Genomic DNA, 27031 nt, shown 5'->3' with positions numbered 1-27031 from the left:
GGACTACAGGCGCCCGCCACCTCGCCCAGCTAGTTTTTTGCATTTTTTAGTAGAGACGGGGTTTCACTGTGTTAGCCAGGATGGTCTCGATCTCCTGACCTCATGATCCGCCTGTCTCGGCCTCCCAAAGTGCTGGGATTACAGGCTTGAGCCACCGTGCCTTGCCATGGCCCGGTAATTTTTGTATTTTTGGTAGAGATGTGGTTCACCACATTGGTCAGGCTGGTCTCAAACTCCTGACATTGTGATCCACTCACCTCGGCCTCCCAAAGTGCTGGGATTACAGGCATTAGCCACCACACCTGGCAGTGATTTAAAGGAATGTAGTGCATATATTTAAGAAATGCATTTATGTCTTTAATTCTGGAAAACACAGCATTAACCTCCAGGATACCTGTTGCTTAATTGTGTTACAGTTGTTACAGGGAAATTCCTAAAATGTTGAATACGATGTTCAACCGTGTAGGATAATTTTTTGTTGATTCTGAGAATATAGATATAAACTTTTTCTTCCAGTATATTCTCACAACACCAGATGCGTGGGGTTTTCCCCTGCACATCAAACAAGCTATTCAGCAATGGACACCACATGGGTATCCTCTAATTCAGTATGATTCTGACATGGTGTACCTGAAGAGAGCATCAGATTCCACAGGTTGAAGGCTCAAGTCCCATAGACAGTCCCCCACTTCCAATGCTAATCTCAAGCCCCAGGTTGTTTTACCTGTGTTTCTGACCAACTGACTGTAAATTGAGTTCCTAAGTACTCCTTCTTTTGTTCAATTAACTTGCTAGAGTGGCTTATATAATTTAGAACTCTGGGAAATACTTAGGTTTTTTTTTTTTTTGAGCCGGAGTCTTGGCTCTGTCACCCAGGCTGGAGTGCAGTGGCACGATCTAGGCTCACTGCAACCTCTGCCACTCTGGTTCAAGCAATTCTCCTGCCTCGGCCTCCCAAGTAGCTGGGATTATGGGCATGCGCCACCACACCTGGCTAATTTTTTATATTTTTGATAGAGACGGGGTTTCATCATGTTTGCCAGGCTGGTCTCGAATTCTTGACCTCAAGTGATTGACCCACCTCAGCCTCCCAAAGTGCTAGGATTACAGACGTGAGCCAGCACTGTACCTGGCCAACACGTAGGTTTGGGTTTATTATAAAGGATATGGATGAGGAGGTGCATAGGAGAAGTAAGAGCTGTGGAACTTCCATGCCCTCCCCTGGCTACACTATGCCTCAACTATCTGGAAGCTCTCTGAACCCAGTCATTTATGGACTTTTATGGAGGCTTCATTACATAGGCACAGTTGATTAAATCATTGGCCTTTGGTGGTCACCTTAATCTTCAGCACGTTTCCCCTCCCTGGAGTTTGGAGGAGGTGGGGCTAAAAGTCCTAACCCTCTAATCTTGCCTTGGTCTTTCAGGTGACCAGCACCCATGCAAAAACTACCTAGAAGTTGCCAAGCTATCAGTCAACTCAGCATACAAAAAGAAATTTACCATTCTAAGGATCTTAGAAGTTGTATGGCAGGAAATGGGATGAAGACCAAATGTATATCTCACAATATTACAGTAATGTTGAACTAATTATTTGAAATATAAAAGTGGGATTAAAGTATTTTCTTTTCTTTTCTTTTCTTTTTTTGGAGGCAGAGTCTTGCTCTATTCCCCAGGCTGGAGTGCAGTGGCACGATCTCGGCTCACTGCAACCTCCTGCTCCCAGGTTCAAGCGATTCTTTTGCCTCAGCCTTCTGAGTAGGTGGGATTATGGGTGCCCACCACTACACCCAGCTAATTTTTGTATTTTTGGTAGAGACATGGTTTCGCCATATTGGTCAGCCTGGTCTCGAACTCCTGACCTTAGATGATCCGCCTGCCTTGGCCTCCCAAAGTGCTGGGATTACAGGCGTGAGCCACCGCGCCCAGCCTCTAATATTCTTTTTTTTTTTTTTTTGAGACAGAGTCTCGCTCTGCCGCCCAGGCTGGAGTGCAGTGGCGTGATCTTGGCTCACTGCAAGCTCCGCCTCCCGGGTTCACGCCATTCTCCTGCCTCAGCCTCCCGAGTAGCTGGGACTACAGGCGCCCGCCACCTCGCCCGGCTAGTTTTTTTGTATTTTTTAGTAGAGACGGGGTTTCACTGTGTCAGCCAGGATGGTCTCGATCTCCTGACCTCGTGATCCGCCCGTCTCGGCCTCCCAAAGTGCTGGGATTACAGGCTTGAGCCACCGCGCCCGGCCCAGCCTCTAATATTCTTAAGCTTTATATTCAGAACTCGGCGGTTTCCCAGTCAGATAATTAAACATTTGCTCCCTTAGATTTATAGCGTCTAGGTTTTGGGTTTTTTTTCTTAATTGGATTATTTTATTTTATAGAGCAGTTTTGGGTTCACAGTAAAAATGATCAGAAAGTACGGAGGTTTCCCATATTATCTCCTGTCCCAATACATGCTTTGCCTTCCCCATTATCAACACCCCCCCCCCACTAGAGTGATACATTTCTTATAATTGATGAACCTACACTGATACATCATTATCATCCAAAGTCTCTAGTTTACATTGGAATTCACTCTTGGTGTTGTATAGGCTGGATTTGGACAAAATATAGGGCCTGGTTTTGCTAACGAATAGTTGCCAGGCGTGGTGGCTCACACCTGTAATCCTAACACTTTGGGAGGCTGAGGCGGGCAGATCACCTGAGGTCAGTATTTTGAGACCAGCCTGACCAACATGGAGAAACCCCGTCTCTACTAAAAATACAAAATTAGCTGGGCGTGGTGGCGCATGCCTGTAATCCCAGCTACTCAGGAGGCTGAGGCAGGAGAATCGCTTGACCCTGGGAGGTAGAGGTTGTGATGAGCCGAGATCGAGCCATTGCACTCCAGCCTAGGCAACAACAGCAAAACTCTGTCTCAAAAAAAAAAAAAAAAAAAACCAGGCTGGGCGCAGTGGCTCACGCCTGTAATCCCAGCACTTTGGGAGGCCAAGACGGGTGGATCACCTGAGGTCAGGAGTTCGAGATGAGCCTGACCAACATGGTGAAACCCCATCTCTACTAAATACAAAAAATTAGCCGGGCATGGTGGTGCGTGCCTGTTGTCCCAGCTACTTGGGAGGCTGAGGCAGGAGAATTGCTTGAACTCGGGAGATGGAGGTTGCAGTGAGCTGAGATTGCGCCATTGCACTCCAGCCAGGGCAACAAGAGCGAAACTGTCTTAAAAAAAAAAACAAAAACAAAAACAAAGAATAGTTAGCTGGGCCAGCGCAGTGGCTCACACCTGCAATACTAACACTTTTGGGAGGCAGAGGTGTACAAATCACTTAAGCCCAGGAGTTTCAGACCACCCTGGACAAACCACCCTAGAGATGGGAAACCCCATCTCTTCTAAAAATACAAAACCTGAGGTGGGAGGATCACCTGAGCCTGGGGGGGTCGAGGCTGCAGTGGGCCGTTATTATTGCACTCCAGCCTGGGTGACAGACTCTGTCTCAAAAAAAAAAAGTTAACCTTTTGTCTAGTTTCAGGCTCTTTTGTCTTTTTTGAAATAACTTTCTAACTAATCTCCGTTGTAGTTTCTTTATCATTGGTTTTTGGGTTTATTTCAAAAATAATATGTGGATAGTCTGATTGTAAAAGATTCTAGGAATGCAGTTAATTTTTTATATTTCTGCCAAGATTCCACCTAAATTATTACTTTGAAAATATCCTGGCCGGGCGCGGTGGCTCAAGCCTGTAATCCCAGCACTTTGGGAGGCCGAGACGGGCGGATCACGAGGTCGGGAGATTGAGACCATCCTGGTTAACACGGTGAAACCCCGTCTCTACTAAAAAATACAAAAAACTAGCCGGGCAAGGTGGCGGGCGCCTGTAGTCCCAGCTACTCGGGAGGCTGAGGCAGGAGAATGGCGTGAACCCGGGAGGCGGAGCTTGCAGTGAGCTGAGATCCGGCCACTGCACTCCAGCCTGGGTGACAGAGCGAGACTCCGTCTCAAAAAAAAAAAAAAAGAAAAGAAAATATCCTTTCTTTGTTCAGAAGTCATTCTAATACCTGAAGTTATAAGTGTTGATTCCTCCTTCCCTGTGGTACTACTGTGTTGTGTTATAGCGAAAAGACTGTTAAGCAGTGGTCCCCAAAAAATCTTTGTCCTTTTTTTTTTTTTTCTTTAAATGAGACGAAGTCTTTGCTGCGTCACCCAGGCTGGAATGTAGTGTTGTGATCTTGGTTCACTGCCATACAACCACCTCCTTCCGGGTTCAAATGATTCTTCTGCCTTATCCCCTGCCGAGTAGCTGGGATAACAGGCGCCTGCCATGCCACACCTGGCTAATTTTTGGTTTCATCATCTTGACCAGGCTGGTCCTGAACCCCTGACCTCAGGTCATCTGCCTACCTCGGCCTCCCAAAGTGTTGGGATTACAGGTGTGAGCCACCGCACCCAGCCTCTTTGTCTTTTTACATCTGGAATGTCATCTCTACCAAAACTGTATCATTCTAGTCCAAACTCAGATGTACTATCTATAAGTCCCTAATTTCCTTAAGCAAAATTGATTTTTTGCCATCCTTGTCCAGTTTCACTTATGTGCACCCTACACTGCCTTTTTAAGTTTTCTGTCTCATAGTGAGTAAGGAGTCTCCCTTTCCCCAGTGCATACATACAGTTGAACTGTAATTGAATAGTGCTTCATTTATTACAGTGGGTAAATTGATAGAATATAGCATTCTTGGAAATCAATACTCTTTGGTTTTTCTTTTTTTCGTACTGCTTGAATGAGCAAGTAACATTTGAGAGGAAAAGATAGATCTATCATTGGTGGTTCATTATGTAGGTCAGGATTTTAGTTTCATTTGTGCATTGGATTTTAGAATATCATGACTAACTCTAGTAGTCTACAGAGTTAACTATTTACATCTTGGCAATTCCTTGAATTGATTAGGGAGATCGATCTTTACCCCCAACCTTTTATTTGGATAGAGTTTTCTTAGTTGTGACCAAAGCAAATAAGGTTTTTTCCCCAGCAATTTTTTAGAGGACTGGAAACAAGATTTGAATTTTTCATTGCCTCACTATGAAAATGCAAAACTCGGCTAGGCGCGGTTGGTCACGCCTGTAATCCCAGTACTTTGGGAGGCCGAGGCGGGCAGATCACTAGGTCAGGAGTTCAAGACCAACCTGGCCAAGATGTTGAAACCCTGTCTCCACTAAAAATATAAAAATTAGCCGGGAGTGGCCGGGCGCGGTGGCTCAAGCCTGTAATCCCAGCACTTTGGGAGGCCGAGACGGGCGGATCACAAGGTCAGGAGATCGAGACCAGCCTGGCTAATACGGAGAAACCCCGTCTCTACTAAAAAATACAAAAAACTAGCCGGGTGAGGTGGCGGGCGCCTGTAGTCCCAGCTACTCGGGAGGCTGAGGCAGGAGAATGGCGTAGACCCGGGAGGCGGAGCTTGCAGTGAGCTGAGATGCGGCCACTGCACTCCAGCCTGGGCGACAGAGCGAGACTCCGTCTCAAAAAAAAAAAAAAAAAAAAAAAAATTAGCCGGGAGTGGTGGCAGGTGCCTATAATCCCAGTTACTTGGGAGGCTGAGGCAGAGAATTGCTTGAACACAGGAGGCGAGGTTGCAGTGAGCTGACATCATGCCACTGCACTCCAGCCTGGGCAACAGAGCGAGACTCTAAAAAAAACAAACAAAAAAAACAAGAGTCCTTGCAATTTCTTATTTTTTATTTTTTTGGTAGTCAGTGTCTTGCTCTGTCATCCAGGCTGGAGGACAGTGGCCTGATCATAGCTCACTGCAAGCTCGGACACTTGGGCTCAAACAGTCCTCCCCCTTTAGCCTCTTTAGTAGCTAGGGCTACAGGCATTTGCCACTGCACCCTGCTAATTAAAAAAAAAAAAAAAAAGTAGAGATGGGGTTATTCTATGTTGCCTAGGCTGGTCTTGAACTCCTGGCCCCAAGCCGTCCTCCCTTCTTGGCCTCCCAAAGCGCTGGGATTAGAGATGTGAGCTACTGTGTCTGGCCTGCTGTTTCTTGAGTACATTAGCTTCTCTTTTCCTTCCATGTTCATGGCTTTCCTGTGACCTTATCTTTCCTTTCTTGGTATTTCTCATCATCAAGAGTAACTTCTAAAAAATGTTCATTTGACCATTTTGTCTGTTATTAGGCAAAACAGGCCTAAAACATATCCAGGATAACGGCGGCTTAACAGAGTAAAAATGTATTTCTTTCTCAAATAATTTTCATTGAGGATGTTTGTGCAAATTTCATTGAGGATGTTTCATTGAGGATCCTGTGCAATAACTCAAGAACTCTGCCTTCATCTGTCATATTGTGACATCCTCCTCCTCTAGGTCTTGGGGCTTATTCATCGAGCAGATAGTGAAAAATGAGAGAATCATGAGTGAGGTTTTATGAGCTAGGTCTGAAAGTGCCACATACCGTATTTGGTGTATACTTTGTGGGTTAGGAACTAAGTCTTGCAGCCAAACCAATACAAGAGAAGCTGAGAAATGTATTCTAATTTTTTAGCCAGGAAGAGGAAACAGTTTGGTGAGCATCTAGTCCATCTCTGCATCACCTTGTTAACTAAAACAGACCCAAACCAATAGAAATAGCTTCCCAGATCATTTTTGTGATAAGATTCAACATTCTTAAATGGATTCTCCATGTGCTAGACAGGAAATCCACAATTTGGGTCCCATTTACCTCCAGAAGATATTTCATCTCTGCCACTAGCTGGGCGAGAGTGTTGGGAGCAGTCCCCAAGTCCACCTGCAGGTTTGGTAATTCACTAGGAGGACAGACAGCCCAGGGCCATGATTTTTTTTTTTTTAATAGCAAAGGATACAGTCCCGCTGCTGTGGCTGACCAGCACTTTAGGAGACCGTGGCAGGCAGATCATTTGAGGCCAGGCGTTCAAGGCCAGCCAGGCCAACATGGTGAAACCCTGTCTCTAGTAAAAATACAAAAAATTAGTCAGATGTAGTGGCTTACGCCTGTGGTCCCAGCTACTCTGGAAGCTGAGGCAGGAGATCACTTGAGCCTGGCAGGTAGAGGCCACAGTGAGCCCAGCTCAGGCCACTGGGAACTCTTCTGAAAGTTATCAGAGACCAGTCAAGGGCCAACTATGCAAGCCTTTCTAAGGACAGCAGGCTCAGGCCATCTGTGTTACCTCTTTTCTTTCTTTCTTTTTTTTTTTTTTTTTTGAGACGGAGTCTCGCTTTGTCGCCCAGGCTGGAGTGCAGTGGCCGGATCTCAGCTCACTGCAAGCTCCGCCTCCCGGGTTTACACCATTCTCCTGCCTCAGCCTCCCGAGTAGCTGGGACTACAGGCGCCCACCACCTCGCCCGGCTAGTTTTTTGTATTTTTAGTAGAGACGGGGTTTCACCATATTAGCCAGGATGGTCTCGATCTGACCTCGTGATCCGCCCGTCTCGGCCTCCCAAAGTGCTGGGATTACAGGCTTGAGCCACCGCGCCCGGCCTGTGTTACCTCTTTTCTACAGTGAGTGAGGTGAATGGCTTCCATAGGTTGGGATTTTGCATAGAGAGTCTTGGAATATGCAAAGCTTCTGGTGTAATATTTTTTGGTTTTGAGAGTTAATTTTCTACTTTGGAAAAAAAAATTCAATTCCTTTCTCAACTATTTTATGTAACTTTTCAAAAGTTATTAGATACTTTGTGTATATAAGAACATAATCTAAATAGACCACTGTTATGTGACCGTTTTTTTCCCCCTCAATAGATAATTTCTATTATTTATGGGTCTCTCTTTTTTTTTTTTTTTTTTTTTTTTTTTTTGATACAGAGTCTCGCTTTTTCGCCCAGGCTGGAGTGCAGTGCTGCAATCTGGGCTCACTACAAGCTCTGCCTCCTGGGTTCAGGCCATTGTTCTGCCTCAGCCTCCTGAGTAGCTGGGACTACAGGCGCCTGCCACCAGGCCCGGCTAATTTTTTTTGTATTTTTAGTAGAGATGGGGTTTCACCGCATTAGCCAGGATGGTCTCGATCGCCTGACCTCGTGATCCACCCACCTCGGCCTCCCAAAGTGCTGGGATTACAGGCGTGAGCCACCGTGCCCGGCTGGGTCCCTTTTTTAGTTATTACATAGTATGCCATTTTATGATTTACTTAATCAGCGCCCTTTTGATGTATATTTAGGCTTTCAGTTGATAGTTTTTAAAGAGTTGGTCTCTGGTTGCCTGGAGAAAAAGTAATGAATTAAAAGGTGACTCCTAAGTATTCAGTGCAGAAGTATAATACAGATGGTTTAGGGGCTGAAAGCTCTTCTGTGAGGGTGGAGATGCTTACTGATAGCAGGAATTGGTATTAAAACAATTATTTAGACTTGTACAAATTGATTTTGAAACTATAATACGAGGATTTTTGCTGGTTTTTTTTTTTAAACTTAGCTCTAGGCCAGATGTGGTGGCTCAAGCCTGCAGTCCCAGCACTTTGGGAGCCTGAGGTGGGCAGATCATGAGGTCAGGAGTTCAAGACCAGCGTGGCCAACATGGTGAAACCCCATCTCTACTGAAAATAAAAAAAAAATTAGCCGGGCATGTTGGTGCGCGCCTGTAATCCCAGTTACTTAGGAGGCTGAGGCAGGAGAATCGTGGGAACCTGGGAGGGGAAGGTTGCAGTGAGCCAAGATCATGCCACTGCACTCCAGCCTGGGCAACACAGCGAGTCTCAAAAACAAAAACAAACAAAAAACTTAACCTCTACTGCTCAATATCTTCAAAATTATACTACTTATTATCTGAAAGTTAAACTATTCTTTATCTGTAAAGTTTGGGTAATATCACCCTTGAGTTGTGAGGATTAAATAAACACGTAAAGTGCTTAGACCAATTCTACTTAGTATTTATTATACTTGCATAAGTTATCCTATTATGTACACAGTAGTTATAACTAAGATTTTAATAAGTGAACCAACCTTTTGGAACTGCCTCATAAATCTAGAATCTTTGCCTCTTGGAGAAGTAGTTAATATCAGTAAGTGTATAATCAGCCTTCCATAGAAGTTTTGCTCTTGTCGCCTGGTCTGGAGTGCAGTGGCACGATCTCGGCTCACTGCAACCTCCACCTCCTGGGTTCAAGCTATTCTCCTGCCTTAGCCTCCTGAGTAGCTGGGATTACAGGTGCGTGCCACCACGCCTGGCCAATTTTTGTACTTTTAGTAGAGATGGGGTTTCGCCATATTGGCCAGGCTGGTCTTGAACTCGTGACCTCAGGTGATTCATCCTCCTTGGCTTCCCAAGGTGCTGGGATTACAGGCGTGAGCTACCGCGCCTGTCCGATGTAGAACATTTTCATAATTGCAGAAGGAGAGTGAAAAAAAGACAAGGCTCAGATTGACCTATTTTAGGTCAGAATGCTTCTTTGGAAGTCACGAATTTTCAAGGTCAAACTTAGTTGGTGTAAGTATTCTGTATTTTTTATTAGTATTGGAAGTTGGCAGCCTTGGGTCTTGCCTACTTGTCTTTTTAAAGTGCCTGATATTTAAATGTAGAGCAAGGTAGGTAGTAGAACATTGCTGGCATCAGTGCTGTGGGAAACCAAACTGCCTTTAGATCGATGTCTTTGCAGCGTGGCATGGTGGCATGTTCTTGTAGGTCCGGCTACTTGGGAGGTTCAGGCGGGAGGATCACTTGAGTCTAGAAGTTTGAGGTTGGCAGTGAGGTGTGGTCACACCACTAGACTCCAGCCTGGATAACAGAGCAAGACCACCTCTGTTAAAGGAAAAAACAAACAAATAGATGTCTTTGGTTCAGTTGGAGGGAGTTAAGGGGAGAAAAAGGAGGTGTGAGGGGCATTCCTTGTCCCCAAAGAAGAGATTGCATCAAACTACAGTATCCTTTTCTTAAATGTTTCTTTTTTTTTTTTTTTCCCCCGAGATGGAGGCTCCTCTGTTACCTAGGCTAGAGTATGGTGGTGTGATCTCGGCTAACTGCAAGCTCCACCTCCCAGGTTCATACATTTCTCCTGCCTCAGCCTCCCGAGTAGCTGGGACTACAGGTGCCTACCACTGTGCCTGGCTAATTTTTTGTATTTTTAGTAGAGACAGGGTTTCACCATGGTCTCAATCTCCTGACCTTCTGATCTGCCCGCCTTGGCCTCCCAAAGTGCTGAGATTACAGGTGTGAGCCACCACGCCCGGCTTCTTAAATATTTCTAAAACCTGTTAGCAAGGAAGAACCTGACACTGCTCCTTAGGTCAGTGGTTCTCAGGAATTGACTGGGGAGTTTATTTATTTTATTTATTTATTTTTGGAGATGGAGTCTCGCTCTGTCGCCCAGGCTGGAGTACGGTGGTGTGATCTTGGCTCAGTGTAACCTCTGCCTCCCGGGTTCAAGCAGTTCTCCTGCCTCAGCCTCCCTAGTAGCTGGGACTACAGGTGTACGCTGTCACGCCCTGCTAACTTTTTGTATTTTAGTAGAGACTGGGTTTCACTGTATTGCCCAGGCTGATCTCAAACTCCTGAGCTCAGGCAATTCACCCACCTTGGCCTCCCAAAGCGGTAGGATTACAGGCGTGAGTCATCATGCTCAGCCTGACTGGGGAGTTTAAAACAGCCTGTACTCCCTTTCTCCAGCAGTGTTGACTCTCTTGGTCTTGGGTGGTGCTTAGGAGTCAGCATTTTATTTATTTATTTAGAGACCGAGTCTCGCTCTGTTGCACAGGCTGGAGTGCAGTGGTGCGATCTTGGCTCACTGCAACCTCCGCCTCCCGGGTTTAAGCGATTCTCCTGCCTCAGCCTCCCAAGTAGCTGGGATAACAGGCGCCTGCCACCATGCCTGGCTAATTTTTCATATTTTCAGCAGAGACAGAATTTCACCATGTTAGCAAGGATGATCTCAATCTCCTGACCTCAAGTGATCCACCTACCTCGTCCTCCCAAAGTGGTGTGATTGCAGGCATGAGCCACCACGCCTCGCCTATTTATTTCTTTATTGAGGCAGAGTCTTGCTCTGTCGCCCAGGCTGGAGTGCATTGGTGCGATCTCATCTCACTGCAACCCCCCACCTCCTGGGTACCTGGGATTACAGGTGTGTACCACCATGCCTGGCTAGTTTTTTGTATTTTTAGTAGAGATGGGGTTTTGCCATGTTGGCAAGGCCGGTCTTGAACTCCTGACTTAAAGTGATTCACCTGTCTCAGCCTCCTGAAGTGTTGGAATTACAGGCGTGAGCCTCCTTGCCCACCTTGCCCAACCAGGAATCAGCATTTTAAATATTGCCCTCTCTCCCCCTTTCCAGTTCTTATACATAGCTGCCTTAGTTGAATAGCATTATAGTAAAGTCAGTATTTATTACATTAAGACTCTTGGTCAATGTTTTCTTTTTTTTTTTTTTTTTTTTTTTTTTTTTGAGACGGAGTCTCGCTCTGTCGCCCAGCCCAGGCTGGAGTGCAGTGGCGCGATCTCGGCTCACTGCAAGCTCCGCCTCCCGGGTTCACGCCATTCTCCTGCCTCAGCCTCCCGAGTAGCTGGGACTACAGGCGCCCACAACCGTGCCCGGCTAATTTTTTGTATTTTTAGTAGAGACGGGGTTTCACCGTGGTCTCGATCTCCTGTTGGTCAATGTTTTCTTTCGTGTATTCTATAATACCTAAAGTGAGTACATGGTGTATAGGTAGGGCTCAAATGTTTGAGTTGTTAGGAATGCTCACTTTAGTAGATAATGATGTATTTGTATGTTTATTAGTAATATGTTAATGTATTATAATATATATATATTTTTTATATATTTTTGTATATATATATATCTCACCCTAAGTGATCCCAGAAGGATATTCCTTCATGATAAAAGAAGGAATGGGAATAGTACAGTTTTCCAGTTAAAAATGTTTTCTGGCCAAATAGTTCATGCCTATAATCCCAACACTTTGGGTGGCTGAGGTAGGAGGATTACTTGAGTTCAGGAGTTCCAGACCAGCCTGGGCGACAAAGTGAGACCCCGTGTCTGCAAAAAAATAAAATAAGTAGCCAGGCATGGTGGCATGTACCTGTAGTCCCAGCTACTTGGGAGGCTAAGGTGGGAGGATCACTTGAGCCTAAGAGAGCAAGGCTGCATGAGCCATGATCACGCCATTGCACTTCAGCCTGGGTGACAAGCTCGAAACTCTGTCCCACCCCTCCAAAATTTTTATTTCCATAGGTTATTGGGGGACAGGTGGTATGGGTTACATGAGTAAGTTTTTTTTTGTTTTTTTTTTTGTTTTTTTTGGAGACAGAGTCTCTCTCTGTCACCCAGGCTGGAATGCAGTGGCAAGATCTTGGCTCACTGCAACCTCCCCGTCCCAGGTTCAAGCGATTCTCCTGCCTCAGCCTCCCAAGTAGCTGGGATTATAGGTGTGTGCCACCACACCTGACTAATTTTTGTGTTTTTAGTAGAGATGGAGTTTGTCACCATGTTGGTCAGGCTGGTCTCGAACTCCTGACCTCGTGATCCACCTGCTTTGGCCTCCTCAAGTGCTGGGATTACAGGCGTGAGCCACTGCACCCGGCGAGTAAGTTCTTTAGTGGTGATTTGTGAGAATTTGGTGAACCCATCACCTGAGCAGTGTATACTGTACCCACTTTGTAGTCTTTTATTCCTCATCCCCTTCCCACACTTTCCCCCTGAATCCCCAAGGTCTATTGTGTCATTCTTATGCTTTTGCATCCTCATAGCTTAGCTCCAACTTACAAGTGAGAACATATGATGTTTGGTTTTCCATTCCTGAGTTACTTCGCTTAGAATAATAGTCTCCAGTCTCATCCAGGTCGCTGCGAATGCCTTTAATTCATTCCTTTTTATGGCTGAGTACTACTTCGTTGTGTGTGTATATGTATACCACAGTTTGTTTATCCACTCGTTGATGGATGGGCATTTGGATTGGTTCCATGTTTTGCAGTTGCGAATTGTGCTGCTATAAACGTGTGTGCAAGTATCTTTTTTGTATAATAACTTATTTTCCTCTGGACAGATACCCAGTAGTGGGATTGCTGGATCAAATGATAGTTCTATTTTTAGTTCTTATTTTATTTTACTGTTTTTTGAGACAGAGTCTCACTGCATCACCCAGACTGGAGTGCAGTGATGCGATCTTGGCTCACTGCAACCTCAACCTCCCAGGCTCAATAATTTTCAGCCTCCCGAGTAGCTGGTATTATAGGCACGTGACACTATGCCCGGCTAATTTTTTGTATTTTTAGTAGAGGCAGGGTTTCACCATGTTGGCCAGGGTGGTCTTGAATTCATGACCTCAAGTTATCTGCCTGCTTTGGTCTCCCATGGTACTGGGATTACATTGTGAGCCACCGTGCCTGGTTCACTGTGTTTTGTAATACAGATTGGATACTCAGGTTTATTTGTTTTAGTTTATTTTTCTTTAAATTCTCTTTTTCTTTTTTAAATTGAGACAGTCTCTCTGTCACCCTGGCTGGAGTGAAATGGCATAATCTCGGCTCATTGCAACCTCCGTTGCCCGGGTTCAAGCGATTCTCATGCCTTAGCCTCCCGAGTAGCTGGGACTACAGGCGCCTGCTACCACACCTGGCTAATTTTTTTGTATTTTTTAGTAGAGACAGGGTTTCACCATGTTGGCCAGGTTGGTCTTGAACTCCTGGCTTCAGGTAATCCTCCAACCTCACCCTCCCAAAGTGCTGGGATTATAGGCGTGAGCCACCGCGCCTGGCCTTTTCTTAAAATTTTCAATCATGCAATATATTTACATGGCTCAGAAATAAATCAAAACCAAAAATAAAAGATATAATCAGTGAATTTTTGTTCTGACTTCTGTCTCTTCTCCTTTTTTCTCACCCATTCCCTTTTAGATAGCCCCTTTGCTTTGCTTTCCTTTCCTTTCTCCTTTCCTTTCCTTTCCCTTCCTCTTTCTTCTTTCCTCTTTCCTCTTTGAGACGGAGTTTCGCTCTTGTTCCCCAGGCTGGAGTACAATGGCATGATCTCCACTCACTGCAACCTCCACCCCCTGGGTTCAAGCGATTCTCCTGCCTCAGTCTCCTAAGTAGCTGGGATTACAGGCATGTGCCACCACGCCTAGCTAATTTTGTATTTTTAGTAGTGATGGGATTTCTGCATGTTGGCCATGCAGAAATGGCGATTGCCTGCCTTGGCCTCCTGAAGTGCTGGGATTGCAGCCGTGAGCCACCTTGCCCAGCTCAGATAGCCATTTTCATAGGCTTGTAGTTTATTATTTTCACAAAAAGGCAACTATATATATGTGTGCATGTATACAAACAAAAGTTAGTGTTTATACAAGTGCTTAAACAAAGACACATGACTATATACACTGTCCAGGATGTTTATTCACCAGTCACCTAGTCCTCGCCAGCCATCTTTCATGCTCTGACAGATACTGCTACAGTAAATAATACCATCCATGTGTTATACTTTTGGAGGTGTGTAGATTTCTGGACCTTTTTTTAGTGGGATTTTAAGTGAAAGCTTCTATGTAACTACTGTTAATCGAGACCTTATTTGGGATCATGCTATTTAAGAGTTCTGCAGCTTTTCACTTAGCGACTTAGTGTCATGAGTATACTTTTTTGTTGACATTTAGCAAACTATGTACCACAGCTGCTCTTGGTTCTTTTTAGCTTGAATGTTCAATAGACAATTAGTAATATTGTATAGTGTTCTCTAGTGAAAATGTGAATGCCATTTTATAATCCTTTTTCCCCCCAGCTCTGCAGTAGGTAGTGGTTTATGTATGGTAAAACTATATTTGAATTGGACATTAAGCATGTGGGTGGGTGTCCCATTGCATGTATGAAGATAATCTTTTTTTTTTTTTTTGAGACTGTGTCTTGCTCTGTTGTCCAGGCTAGAGTGCAATGGCGTGAACTCAGCTCACTGCAACCTCCGCCTCCCATGTTCAAGCGATTCTCCCTGCCTCAGCCTCTCTGGTAGCTGGGATTACAGGTGCCTGTCACCACGCCTGGCTAATTTTTGTGTGTTTAGTAGAGACAGGGTTTTGCCATGTTGGCCAGGCTGATCTTGAACTCCTGACCTCAGGTGATCTTCCCGTCTCAGCCTCCCTAAGTGGTGGGATTACAGGCATGAGCCAGTGCACCTGGCCTGAAGATAATCTTTACACTCATTTATATTTGGGTGATTTATAGTATTTTAGTATTAGGAAAAGTACTGAGAATGGCCTTGTACAATCTTTGTTCCCCTCAGTTGCTGTTTTACTTATTTTTTGTTTTTTAAGGGATGGGGTCTCACTGTATTGCCCAGACTGGCCTCAAACTCCTGGGCTCAGGCAATCTTTTTGCTTGAGCTTTCTGAGTAGCAGGGAGTAACCAGTGTGTGCCATCTCACCCAGCTATTATTTTACTTTTTATTTCTTATATTTTAATTATAGAGACACTGTCTCACTATGTTGCTCAGACATGTCTTGAACTCTTGAGCTCAAGTGATCCTCCTGCCTTGGCCTCCCAAAGTGCTAGGATTACAGGTGTTGAACCACCGTGCTTGGTTACTTTATATTATCGTAAGCATATAGTTGGTAAATTTTTTGATATCATTGTTCAGGTAGCAGTTGACTTGTAGTATATTATTGTCAAATGTCAGTGACCTTTTATTTGCACTGTACATTGTTTAATTGAGAAGTGCTGTGAGAAGACTTAAGGAAACAAGGTAATTTGACTGGGTGCGGTGGCTCATGCCTGTAATCCTAGCACTTTGGGAGGCCTAGGCAGAGGGATCGCTGAGCCCCAGAGTTTAAGACCAGCCTGCGAAACATGGCAAAACCCCATCTCTACAAAAAATACGAAAATTAGCCGTGTGGTGGCAGGCGCTTGTAGTCCTGCCTACTCAGGAAGCTGAGGTGGGAGGATCACCTGAGCCAGGGAGGCTGCGGTAAGCCGTGATTGTGCCACTGCCCTCCAGCCTGGGTGACAGAGACCCTGTCTTAAAAGAAAAATAGATAATTTATTGCTTGGAAAGGATTTAGCATTTTTATTGTACGATTGCTGCTGTTACCTTATTTTCCTTAGAATTATAGTTGTTTCCCATGTTGAAATATCAGTGGCATGATAATGACAAGTCCTCTGGAGTTTTGGAAGGATGTATATATGTGTTTTTATTTTATTTTATTTTATTAATTTATTTATTTATTTATTTTTTTTTTGAGACGGAGTCTCGCTGTGTCGCCCAGGCTGGAGTGCAGTGGCCGGATCTCAGCTCACTGCAAGCTCTGCCTCCCGGGTTTTTACGCCATTCTCCTGCCTCAGCCTCCCGAGTAGCCGGGACTACAGGCGCCCGCCACCTCGCCCGGCTAGTTTTTTGTATTTTTTAGTAGAGACGGGGTTTCACCATGTTAGCCAGGATGTTCTCGAACTCCTGACCTCGTGATCCGCCCGTCTCGGCCTCCCAAAGTGCTGGGATTACAGGCTTGAGCCACCGCGCCCGGCCTTATTTTATTTTTTTTTGAGACAGTCTTGCTTTGTTGTCTAGGCTGGAGTGCAGTGGTGGCGTGATCTCGGCTCACTTTAGCCTCCGCCTCCCGGGTTCGTTCAAGGGATTCTCCTGCCTCAGCCTCCTGAGTAGCTGGGATTACAAGTGCGCACCACCACACTCGGCCAATTTTTGTATTTTTAGTAGAGATGGGGTTTCACCATGTTGGCCAGGCTGGTCTCGAACTCCTGACCTCAGGTGATCCACCCGCCTCAGCCTCCCAAAGTGCTGGGATTGTAGGTGTGAGCCACCACACCCAGCAATATGTGTTTTTAATGATGAAGATTAGGAGATTTGTTGAAATGGTAGCCATTTTTGGAGTGGTGGTGGTGGTGGTGTTTTTTTGAGATGGAGTTTCGCTCTTGTTGCCCAGGCTGGAGTGCAATGGCGCGATCTTGGCCCACCGCAACCTCCACCTCCGGGGTTCAAGCGATTCTTCTGCCGTTCAAGCCTCCCAAGTAGCTGGGATGCTGGGATTACAGGCATATGCCACCACGCGTGGCTAATTTTGTGTTTTTTTTTTTTTTTTAAGCAGAGATGGGGTTTCTCCATGTTAGTCAGGCTGGTCTCCAACTCCTGACCTCAGGTCATTCGCCCTCCTTGGCCTTCCAAAGTGCTGGGATTACAGGCATGAGCCACCACGCCCGGCCTTTTGGAGTGTTTTTTTTTAAGGCTTTGGCCTGGATATGAAGTTAATCATTAAAACTATCTGAGTCCCTGGCATGTAAAGAGCCAATAGTACACAAATAGAATGATCCTGCACTACAGATCCCTTATAGTGAATGAATATCTTGGAATCTCAATTTTAATGATCTTAAAATAATTAACTCTCTAAATAAATATTTTTGTGATGAACTTGTTGGAAAGTGACTATAGCTTTTTGTTACAGTATTTAAAAATGGCCTATAAATAATGACATGTGACCTAACTCTGTATACACATAATGCTAGAGGTTTATTGGAAGGCTGTTTACACCTTTGTAGTAGTATATGCTACTAAGGCTAAATCACTTATTGTCTATTCTCATGTAATTGTTGTATATGACTAGCAGTATTTCAGTGGATTTTCGTGTTTTTTTGGTAGAGTTAAAATACAGGTTAAAAAATCCTAAGCTTCAATTTATATCTTATTCATTGAACAAATATTTAGTGAGTTCTTACTATGGGACATGAAGTATGTATAATAAATTGGCACAGAGTAAATAATTACTATCGTTGTATGTAACTTATATCCTAATATGAGGACACAAGAAAAATATAAATATGATACATGTTAGTTGATATGTGGAAAAATGCATGGGGCAGGGGTGTGGGGATTACAATTTTGCATAGGATAGTCAGAGTGGTCTTCAATGAGAAGGTGATGTTTGAGTAAAGACTTAAAGAGAGGTAGTTAGCCATATTGCTATCCACAAGAAGGGCATTCCAGACTGACGTATCAGTTTGGTGCAGAGGCATTAAGGTGAGAGTGTACCTGAGAAGCAACAAGGAGGAGGCCACTGTGGCCAGACAGAACTGAGTAGGGGAAGAAGAGTATAAGAGGAAGCCAGAAGAGTAACAGTGGTTAGGTTAACATTAACAGTGGTTAACCTAACCACTGTTTATTCATTGGACATTTTAAAGACTTCGGCTTCTTTCCATTCTTTGAGTCAGTGGAGGGTTTTGAGGACAGGGTGACACATCTGAGTTCTAGACACACACACATACACTTTTTTTTTTTTTTTTTTGAGACGGAGTCTTGCTCTGTCGCCCAGGCTGGAGTGCAGTGGCGCAATCTCGGCTCACTGCAAGCTCCGCCTCCCGGGTTCACGCCATTCTCCTGCCTCAGCCTCCCGAGTAGCTGGGACTACAGGCGCCCGCCACTGCGCCCGGCTAATTTTTTTCTATTTTTAGTAGAGACGGGGTTTCACCATGGTCTCGATCTCCTGACCTTGTGATCCGCCCGCCTCGGCCTCCCAAAGTGCTGGGATTACAGGCGTGAGCCACCGCGCCCGGCCACACATACACTTTTAAATTGTAGAGGTAGGGTCTAGGTATGTTATCCCAGGCTGGAATGCACGTGATGTGATCATAGCTAACTGCAGTGTTGAACTCCTGCGTTCAAGCAGTCCTGCCTCAGCATCACAAGTAGCTAGGACTTCAAGTGTGAGCCACCATGCCTGGGTTTTGAGTTTTTTGTTTTTTGTTTTTTGTTTTGGGACGGAGTTTCACTCTGTCACCCAGGCTGGAGTGCAGTGGCGCTCTCTTGGCTCACTGCAAACTCCACTTCCCAGGTTCACACCATTCTGCCTCAACCTCCCAAGTAGCTGGGACTACAGGCACCCGCCACCATGCCCGGCTAATTTTTTGTATTTTCAGTAGAGACGGGGTTTCACCGTGTTAGCCAGGATGGTCTTGATCTCCTGACCTCGTGATCTGCCCGCCTCAGCCTTCCAAAGTGCTGGGATCACAAGCGTGAGCCACTGCGCCTGGCCGATTTTGAGTTTTTTGTTTGAAAATTATTTTTCTCAGGACATTGTGTTGAGAATAGACCATAGGAAGCAAGTGTAGCAGGGAGACCAAGTTAGAGGGCTGTCATAGTAATCCAGGTGAGAGATTGATGGTCTTTATCATAGCTTGGATATTGTGAGCAATGGTTGGATTCTGGTTGTATTTTATAGGCAGAGCCAAAAGAATTTCCTGTCAGATTGGCTATAGGGAGTAGGAGGACTCTTAAGATTTTGACCTGAGTAAGTTAAGGGTGAAATTAGCACCAACTGAGATGGAGAGTGCTTTGCAGGGTGTGACATCATTAAGTGGGGGGAAGACAAGGAGCTTTTTTTTGAACACGATATGTTTGAGATGTGAAGTAGAGATTATATTATACAAATTTGGACACTATGAGAGAGGTTTGGGCTGAAGATAGAACTTTTGAGTTATCGATATAGATGATTTTTTCTTAAAAAATTTTTTTTAATGTATTCTTTTATTTTATTTTTTGAGACAGAGTCTCGCTCTGTTGCCCAGGCTGGAGTGCAGTGGCACAGTCTCGGCTCACTACAGCCTCCACCTCCTAGGTTTAAGTGATTCTCCTGCCTCAACCTCCTGGGTAGCTGGGATTATAGATGTGCACCATCACATCTGGCTAATTTATAGATTTTTTTTTTTTTTTTTTGGAGACAGTCTTGCTCTGTTGACCAGGCTGGAGTGCGGTGGCATGATCTCGGCTTACTGCAACCTCCGCCTCCCAGGTTCAGGCAGTTCTCCTGTCTCAGCCTCCCGAGTAGCTGGGATTATAGGCTTGCGCCACCACGCCCGGCCTATAGATGATTTTTTAAGCCATAAGACTGCAGTAGGCCGGATGCGGTGGCTCACGCCTATAATCCCAACACTTTGGGAGGCCGAGATGGGCGGATCACCTGAGGTCGGGAGTTCGAGACCAGCCTGACCATCATGGAGAAACCCCGTCTCTACTAAAAAAAAAAAAAAAACACAATTAGCCAGTCGTGGTGGCGCATGCCAGTAATCCCAGCTACTCAGGAGGCTGAGGCAGGAGAATTGTTTGAACCCGGGAGGTGGAGGTTGCAGTGAGCTGAGATTGCACCATTGCACTCCAGCCTGGGCAAGAGCGAAAGCTGAGATTGTGCCGTTTCACTCCAGCCAGGGCAACAGGAGCGAAACGGTCTTTAAAAAAAAAAAAAAAAAAAAAAAAAAGACTGAAGTAGATTACTAAGAAAGTTAATCTAGAGAAGAAAAGTTCAAGGACTCCAATATTGTGAAGCCAAAAGTCATCAGAGTAGACTAGAGAGACCAGTGAAATGCCGTATTAGGAACAAAATAAGTGTATCCATCATCTTTTTATTGTTAAAAGTATTTCACTTCTTTTTTTTTTTTTTTTTTTTTTAATAGGGTCTCGCCATGTTGCCCAGGCTGGTCTCAAACTCCTGGGCTCAAGTGATCCTCTTGCCTCAGGCTCCCAAAGTGCTGGGATTACAGGTGTTAGCCACAGTGCACAAGCCTTTTTGTTTGTTTGTTTGTTTGTTTGTTTTAGGTGGGTATGGAGCAGTAGCATATGTAGAACCTTTGATTTGTCTAGATAAAACTATGTAGCCTTTATACATTAAACTGTTACCTTTGCTTTGTCTTGATAAAACTATGTAACCTTTATACATTAAGAAACTGTTAGAGATAAAGGTTTTAAATGGCCTCTTAAAGGGGCTTTAATCTTCCTGAGTTTACTGCATCTTACATGGTGAGTTTCGATTGTAATGAAACTGCAAGTGGACTTCAGAACACAAAGCTGTGGATAAGCTCAGCTCCTTTCCTTCAGAGATTTTTGTGTTTCAGTGGTTCTTGGTGAATTCCTTAAAAAATGGGTGTTGTAGCTGGGCACGGTGGCTCACACCTGTAATCCCAGCACTTTGGGAGGCCGAGGAGGGCGGATCATGAGGTCAGGAGTTAAAGACCAGCCTGGACATCATGGCGAAACCCTGTCTCTACTAAAAATACAAAAACTAGCCAGGATGCAGGCTCCATGACTCATGCCTGTAGTCCCAGCGTTTTGGAAGGCTGAAGCAGATGGATCGCATGAGGTCAGGAGTTCAAGACCAGCCTGGCCAACATGGTGAAACCCCTTCTTTACTAAAAATACACAAAATTAGCTGGGCATGGTGGCTGTTGCCTGTGATTCCAGCTACTCGGGAGGCTGAGACAGGAGGATCAGTTGAACCCAGGAGGCCGAGGTTGCAGTGAGCTGAGACTGCGCCATTGAACTCCACCCTCGGCAACAAGAGCGAAACTCTGTCTCAAACAACAACAACAACAAATAGAGATGCGCTCTCACTATGGTGTTCAGGCTTTTCTCAAACTCCTGGCTTCAAGCAATCCTTCCACCTCCCACCTCAACCTCCCAGAGTGTTGGGATTAAAACACTTTGGTGTGAGCCACTGCACAGCCACATTTGTCTTTTTATAGAGAATAGTTGTCATTCAGTAGATGGCTGGAGTTAAACTGATAATCATCCTGTCATTTTAGCTGTACTGCTACTTTGGGCTTCCCTTTCTGAATTCTCCCAGTGAACAGTTTCAACAATGCAGGACGCAATTTGGCTTCTGGAGTCATTACTTGTACAGCCATTCAAATACCTAAGGTATAAGACCAAACTACCTGATTCTGAAGCAGTAACGTAAAGAATAAAGTGAATACATAGTGTCTTATAAATAGGTCGCAGATACCATGGAAAGAGAGTCTGAAAATGAGAGGTGAATGTTCTTTCCACAAACCTTAGTTTCAAGTAAGTTTCCACTTGCTGCTTCCAAAGGGTGTAGTAGAAATTATTTTGAAATAGGTAAAATAGAAATTTTAAGTGTTACAAGTTGTCTTACTAAAGTGAAACTCTTTGGTTGAGTATTTTCACGGAGTCCTGCTCTCTCACCTAGGCTGGAGTGCAGTGGCATAATCTTGGCTCACCGCAATCTCCACCTCCCTGGTTCAAGCAATTCCCCTGCCTCAGCCTCTTGAGTAGCTGGGATTACAGGCACACACCACCATGCCTGGCCAAATTTTTTTGTATTCTTAGTAGAGACGGGGTTTCACCATGTTGGCCAGACTGGTCACAAACTCCTGATCTCAGGCAATCCACACACCTTGGCCTGCCAAAGTGCTGGGATTACAGGCATATTTTTTCCCCCCAGATGGAGTCTTGCTCTCGCCCAAAGCTGAAGTGCAATGGCGCAGTCTCAGCTGACTGCACCCTCCGCCTCCCAGGTTCAAGCAATCCTGCCTCAGCCTCCTGGGTAGCTGGGATTACAGGCATGCGCCAGCATACCTGGCTGATTTTTGTATTTTTAGGAGAGACGGGTTTCACCATGTTGGCCGGGCTAGTCTCGAACTCCTGCCCTTGTGATCTGTCCGCCTTGGCCTCGCAAAGTGCTGGGATTACAGACATGAGCCACCACACCCAGCCACGTATTTTATTTTTATACCTGCCCTGCCTAATTGAGAAACTTGGCATCTCTTATCAACAGTGGTTGAGCTACTTTATTGTCTTTTTAAAGTCCTTAGTAACATTTTAGGTACTAACACAGAGGTGATGGTAGTTTAACCCTATTCTCTTCCAATTATTATTTTTTTTTATGGCTAGTCGAGTGAAGCAGTGGGAATGGCAAGGAACAAAGAAATCTGCAACTAGTTGTGATCAGTTAGTTGTAAACATCACTGCACTTGGACCAACCTCCTTTTTCCTTTAATTTAAAAAATCTGGATTTGTGTGTGTGTGTTTTTTTTTAAACAGGTGCCATGTTTCAGAACAGAGTAAGACTCCTGGTAAAGAAGAACTGAAGATATTATACAGATACCAGATATAGCCTAATTACAAAGAAAGCATTAACCTGCCTCTGAGGTGACTAAAGGGGAATAATGGTGATTTTGCGCCGGGCTCGGCCGCCTGCTTCCGCCCCAACCAGCAATGAATCTTGACTCGCTCTCGCTGGCCTTGTCTCAAATCAGCTACCTGGTGGACAATTTAACCAAGAAAAATTACCGAGCCAGCCAGCAGGAAATACAGCATGTAAGTAAACTAGCCAGAAAACAAATGCCATTGAAGGAATGAATAGACAGTGGAAAGAAAACCACACATTTATGTGGGCATGTTGCATGAAAGGTAACAAACTTTTGCCCCTTATTTCAAGTGATTTCTGTCATCATCTGTAAAACAGCTCTTAGCCCAGTCTTTTTTTTTTTTGGAGACAGTCTTACTCTGTCACCCAAGCTGGAGTGCAGTGGCATGATCTTGGCTCACTGCATCCTCTGCCTCCCGGCTTCAAGCAGTTCTCCTGCCTCAGCCTCCCGAGTAGCTGGGATTACAGGCATGTGCCACCACGCCTGGCTGTATTTAGTAGAGACGGGGTTTCACCGTGTTGGTCAGTCTGGTCTCGAACTCCCAACCTCAAGTGATCCGCCTCGGCCTTATTCTGGGATTACAGGCATGAGCCACCACGCCCAGCCCAATGTTTTTTTTAAAAAAGATTTTTCAGCCGGGCATGGTGGCTCAAGCCTGTAATCCCAGCACTTTGGGAGGCCGAGACGGGTGGATCACGAGGTCAGGAGATCGAGACCATCCTGGTGAACACAGTGAAACCCCGTCTCTACTAAAACTACAAAAAAACTAGCTGGGCGAGGTGGCGGGCGCCTGTAGTCCCAGCTACTCGGGAGGCTGAGGCAGGAGAATGGCGTGAACCCGGGAGGCGGAGCTTGCAGTGAGCTGAGATCCGGCCACTGCACTCCAGCCTGGGCGACAGAGCGAGACTCCGTCTCAAAAAAAAAAAAAAAAAAAAAGATTTTTCACAGCTTTTTATTTTCCATGGAAATTATAAAATAGGTCTGACCTGTCTTTGGGCTGGTGCTCAGGGCCCAGAGAAACCTGCTAGCTAGGGTTTTCCTTTCTTTACTTTTTTTTTTTTTGAGATAGAGTTGCCCAGGCTAGTGTGCAGTGGCGCAATTTCGGCTTACCACGACCTCCGCCTCCCAGAGGAGCCTGAGCTCTTTCGCTCAGGCAGGAGTGCAGCGAAGTGATCTCGGCTTACTGCAACCTCCTCCTCCTGGGTTCAAGCGATTCTCATGCCTCAGCCTCCTGAGTAGCTGGGACTACAGGCGCCCGCCACCACACCCAGCTAATTTTTTTTTTTTTTTTTTTTTGAGACGTAGTCTTGTTCAGCTTCCCAGGAGTGCAGTGGTGCGATCTTAGCTCACTGCAACCACCATCTCCCAAGTTCAAGCGATTCTTCTGTCTTAACCTTCCGAGTAGCTGGGATTATAGGCATGCACCATCACGCCTGGCTAATTTTTGTATTTTAGTAGAGGTGAGGTTTCACCATGTTGGCTAGGCTGGTCTTGAACTCCTGACCTCAGGTGATCTGCCTGCCTTGGCCTCCCAAAGTGCTAGGATTACAGGTGTGAGCCACCACGCCCGGCAGATTTTTATATTTTTAGTAGAGACGGGGTGTCACCATGTTGGCCAGGCTGATCTGAAACTCCTGACCTCAGGTGATCTGCCCGCCTTGGCCTCCCAAGGTGCTGGGATTATAGGCGTGAGGTCTTGCGCCTGGCTCCCAGGCTTTTCTTAAACAGGGTTGGGGATGGTCCCCAACCAACTTCATGTCTGGGTTTTTCATGATAGTGAAGTCGGAAGCCAGCAGTGCAGCTGCCACCTACTTCTGTCCAGACAGACCCTTGCCCTTGCTGATCACAGTCCTGGGGCTGGACTGCTTCACATAAGTTGTCTTTTGGCCTTGGAGTATCCTTTATCAGAGCCTTGGGCCCCTGGGCTCCTTCACTCAGTACTTGGTGGGCCACCATCACACCCTCCCGTGCAGTAGGTATTGGCTTGCCTGGCTGAGTCATGTGGGAGAGTCCTTGTATGGTTCCTACAGACTTTCCTCTTTGAGATAGCGTTTCTCCATGTTTGATTGCTTAGAGATCAAAGTGCCAAAAACGAACCTCAAGATAGCTGAAAGTTTTCTTTACGCTTTTACATTTATTCTCAACATTTTTTGTGTGTTGGGGAGGGTGGTGAAGTGTTTATCCAGTGATCTTTCTATTTTTTTTTTTTTTTTTTTTTGAGATAGTTTTACTCTGTCGCTGAGGCTGGAGTACAGTGGTGCTCACTGCAGCCTCGTTCTCCTGGGTTTGAGCAATCTTCCTATTTCAGCCTCCCGAGTAGCTGGGATTACAGGCTTCTGCCACCACAACCAGCTAATTTTTTGTATTTTTAGTAGAGAGGGAGTTTTACCATGTTGGCCACACTGGTCTCGAACTCCTGATCTCAGGCCATTTGCCCGCCTCGGCCTCCCAAAGTGCTGTGATTACAGGCATGAGCCATCGTGCCCGGCCAATCTTTGTACTTTCTAGAAATTGTCCTTCAAAGCTATTTAAGCTAGTTAGTCCTTTTTTTTTATCTTTTTCTTTTTAAATGCCCTGGTTGAGCTTGAATAGACCAGTTGTTAAAAAAGAAATAGAAAAAGATTTTAGCAGTTCAGTCCTATTTGGCAAGAGGACTTCCAGTTACCTTCTTATGGTTCTTGACTATCAGGACCCTTGTGTCCTCTGGGGTAAGCCACATGTTAAATTGACTTTCTTTTTTTTTGGGACGGAGTCTCGCTTTGTCGACCAGGCTGGAGTGCAGTGGTGTGATCTTGGCTCACTTCAAGCTCCGCCTCCTGGGTTCATGCCATTCTCCTGCCTCAGCCTCCCAAGTAGCTGGGACTACAGGTGCCTGCCACCACACCCGGCTAATTTTTTTGTATTTTTAGTAGAGACGGGGTTTCACCGTGTTAGCCAGGATGGTCTCGATCTGACCTCGTGATCCACCTGCCTCGGCCTTCCAAAGTGCTGAATTACGGGTGTGAGCCACCGCGCCCAGCCGTAAATGGACTTTTTAGTATGTATACCTTTGCCCCCACCTTCTGATGAGAATACCTTGCCCTCACCACCACTATTTACCTCTCTTTTCCCAATTATTTTTCTACCTTGCTGGAACAAGATAAAGTGACACTTCCACCGTACATCAATTCCATACACTTTTATTAGGTACCTGTGAGGTAGGATTTTATCCTTTCAAACTTACATTTCTCATGCTATAGAGAAAGATAAGGAAGATGAGCAAGTTCCCAGAACGTGGCAGGCTGAGTGGTGACACAGGCATGGAGCACATGCTGAGAACCTAGAGGGAAGGACTGCAGAGTGCCATCCTGGATGCTGCAGCTGGAAGTGGTCCTTCCCGCCACTTGGCCCCTGACACCATGCTCTGTAGTGTGCAGGGGTCTGATGGCACTGCTAGATTGCTCCTTCAGCTAAGGGCCACATCTTAGACAGCTTTACTTTTCCCTTCAGCACTTGTCCCACTGCCTTGCACACAGGTGCTGTATCAGTGTTCATTGAACAAAGGAGGGAAACTGATTTCAATTTCACTTGTTCAGTATCATTCCAGTTTTTTTTTTTTTTTTTTTTTTGAGACGGAGTCTCACTCTGTCGCCCAGGCTGGAGTGCAGTGGCCGGATCTCAGCTCACTGCAAGCTCCACCTCCCGGGTTTACGCCATTCTCCTGCCTCAGCCTCCCGAGTAGCTGGGACTACAGGCGCCCGCCACCTCGCCCGGCTAAGTTTTCGTATTTTTTAGTAGAGATGGGGTTTCACCGTGTCAGCCAGGATGGTCTCGATCTGCTGACCTCGTGATCCGCCCGTCTCGGCCTCCCAAAGTGCTGGGATTACAGGCTTGAGCCACCGCGCCCGGCCATCATTCCAGTTTTTATGTGAAAATTGCACAACCCATTTGGGGTACCTTCATCTCAAAAGAAAAGTACAAGACTGCCTTTGATACCTTTCTGTGGATTCTGTGGTGAAAAACCTTTATGCTTTTCATACTTTTCTATTCTCCGTAACTTTCTTCAAAAGTATCTCTTTCCACCTTTCTTACTCAAACACAAAAGCATTCCTGTTTTAGAGATTCTGGCCCGTGGGTTATCTGGCTAGTTACGGCCTCTCCCGTTCACCTGGTTATACTTTATTACTGGTGACTGGTTGGAGAGGCAGGA

At 45.5% G+C, this 27031-nt stretch overlaps 1 protein-coding gene across 6 annotated transcripts in view; it reads left to right on the top strand.

Moving 5' to 3' along the window:
* Positions 1-27031, top strand: part of LOC105491503 (CCR4-NOT transcription complex subunit 1) — a 111648-nt gene that overhangs the window by 5342 nt on the left and 79275 nt on the right. For all 6 annotated transcript variants that reach the window (XM_071084664.1, XM_071084661.1, XM_071084665.1 and 3 more), the window contains exon 2: positions 22736-23011. In XM_071084664.1, the coding sequence (XP_070940765.1) occupies positions 22910-23011 (102 nt within the window). In that variant the 5' untranslated portion in view covers positions 22736-22909. The remainder of the gene's footprint in view (positions 1-22735; positions 23012-27031) is intronic.

The sequence above is a fragment of the Macaca nemestrina genome, chromosome 18 (assembly GCF_043159975.1).
Source record: "Macaca nemestrina isolate mMacNem1 chromosome 18, mMacNem.hap1, whole genome shotgun sequence".
Taxonomy (NCBI): Eukaryota; Metazoa; Chordata; class Mammalia; order Primates; family Cercopithecidae; genus Macaca; species Macaca nemestrina.
This window is presented reverse-complemented; position numbering and strand designations above follow the sequence as displayed.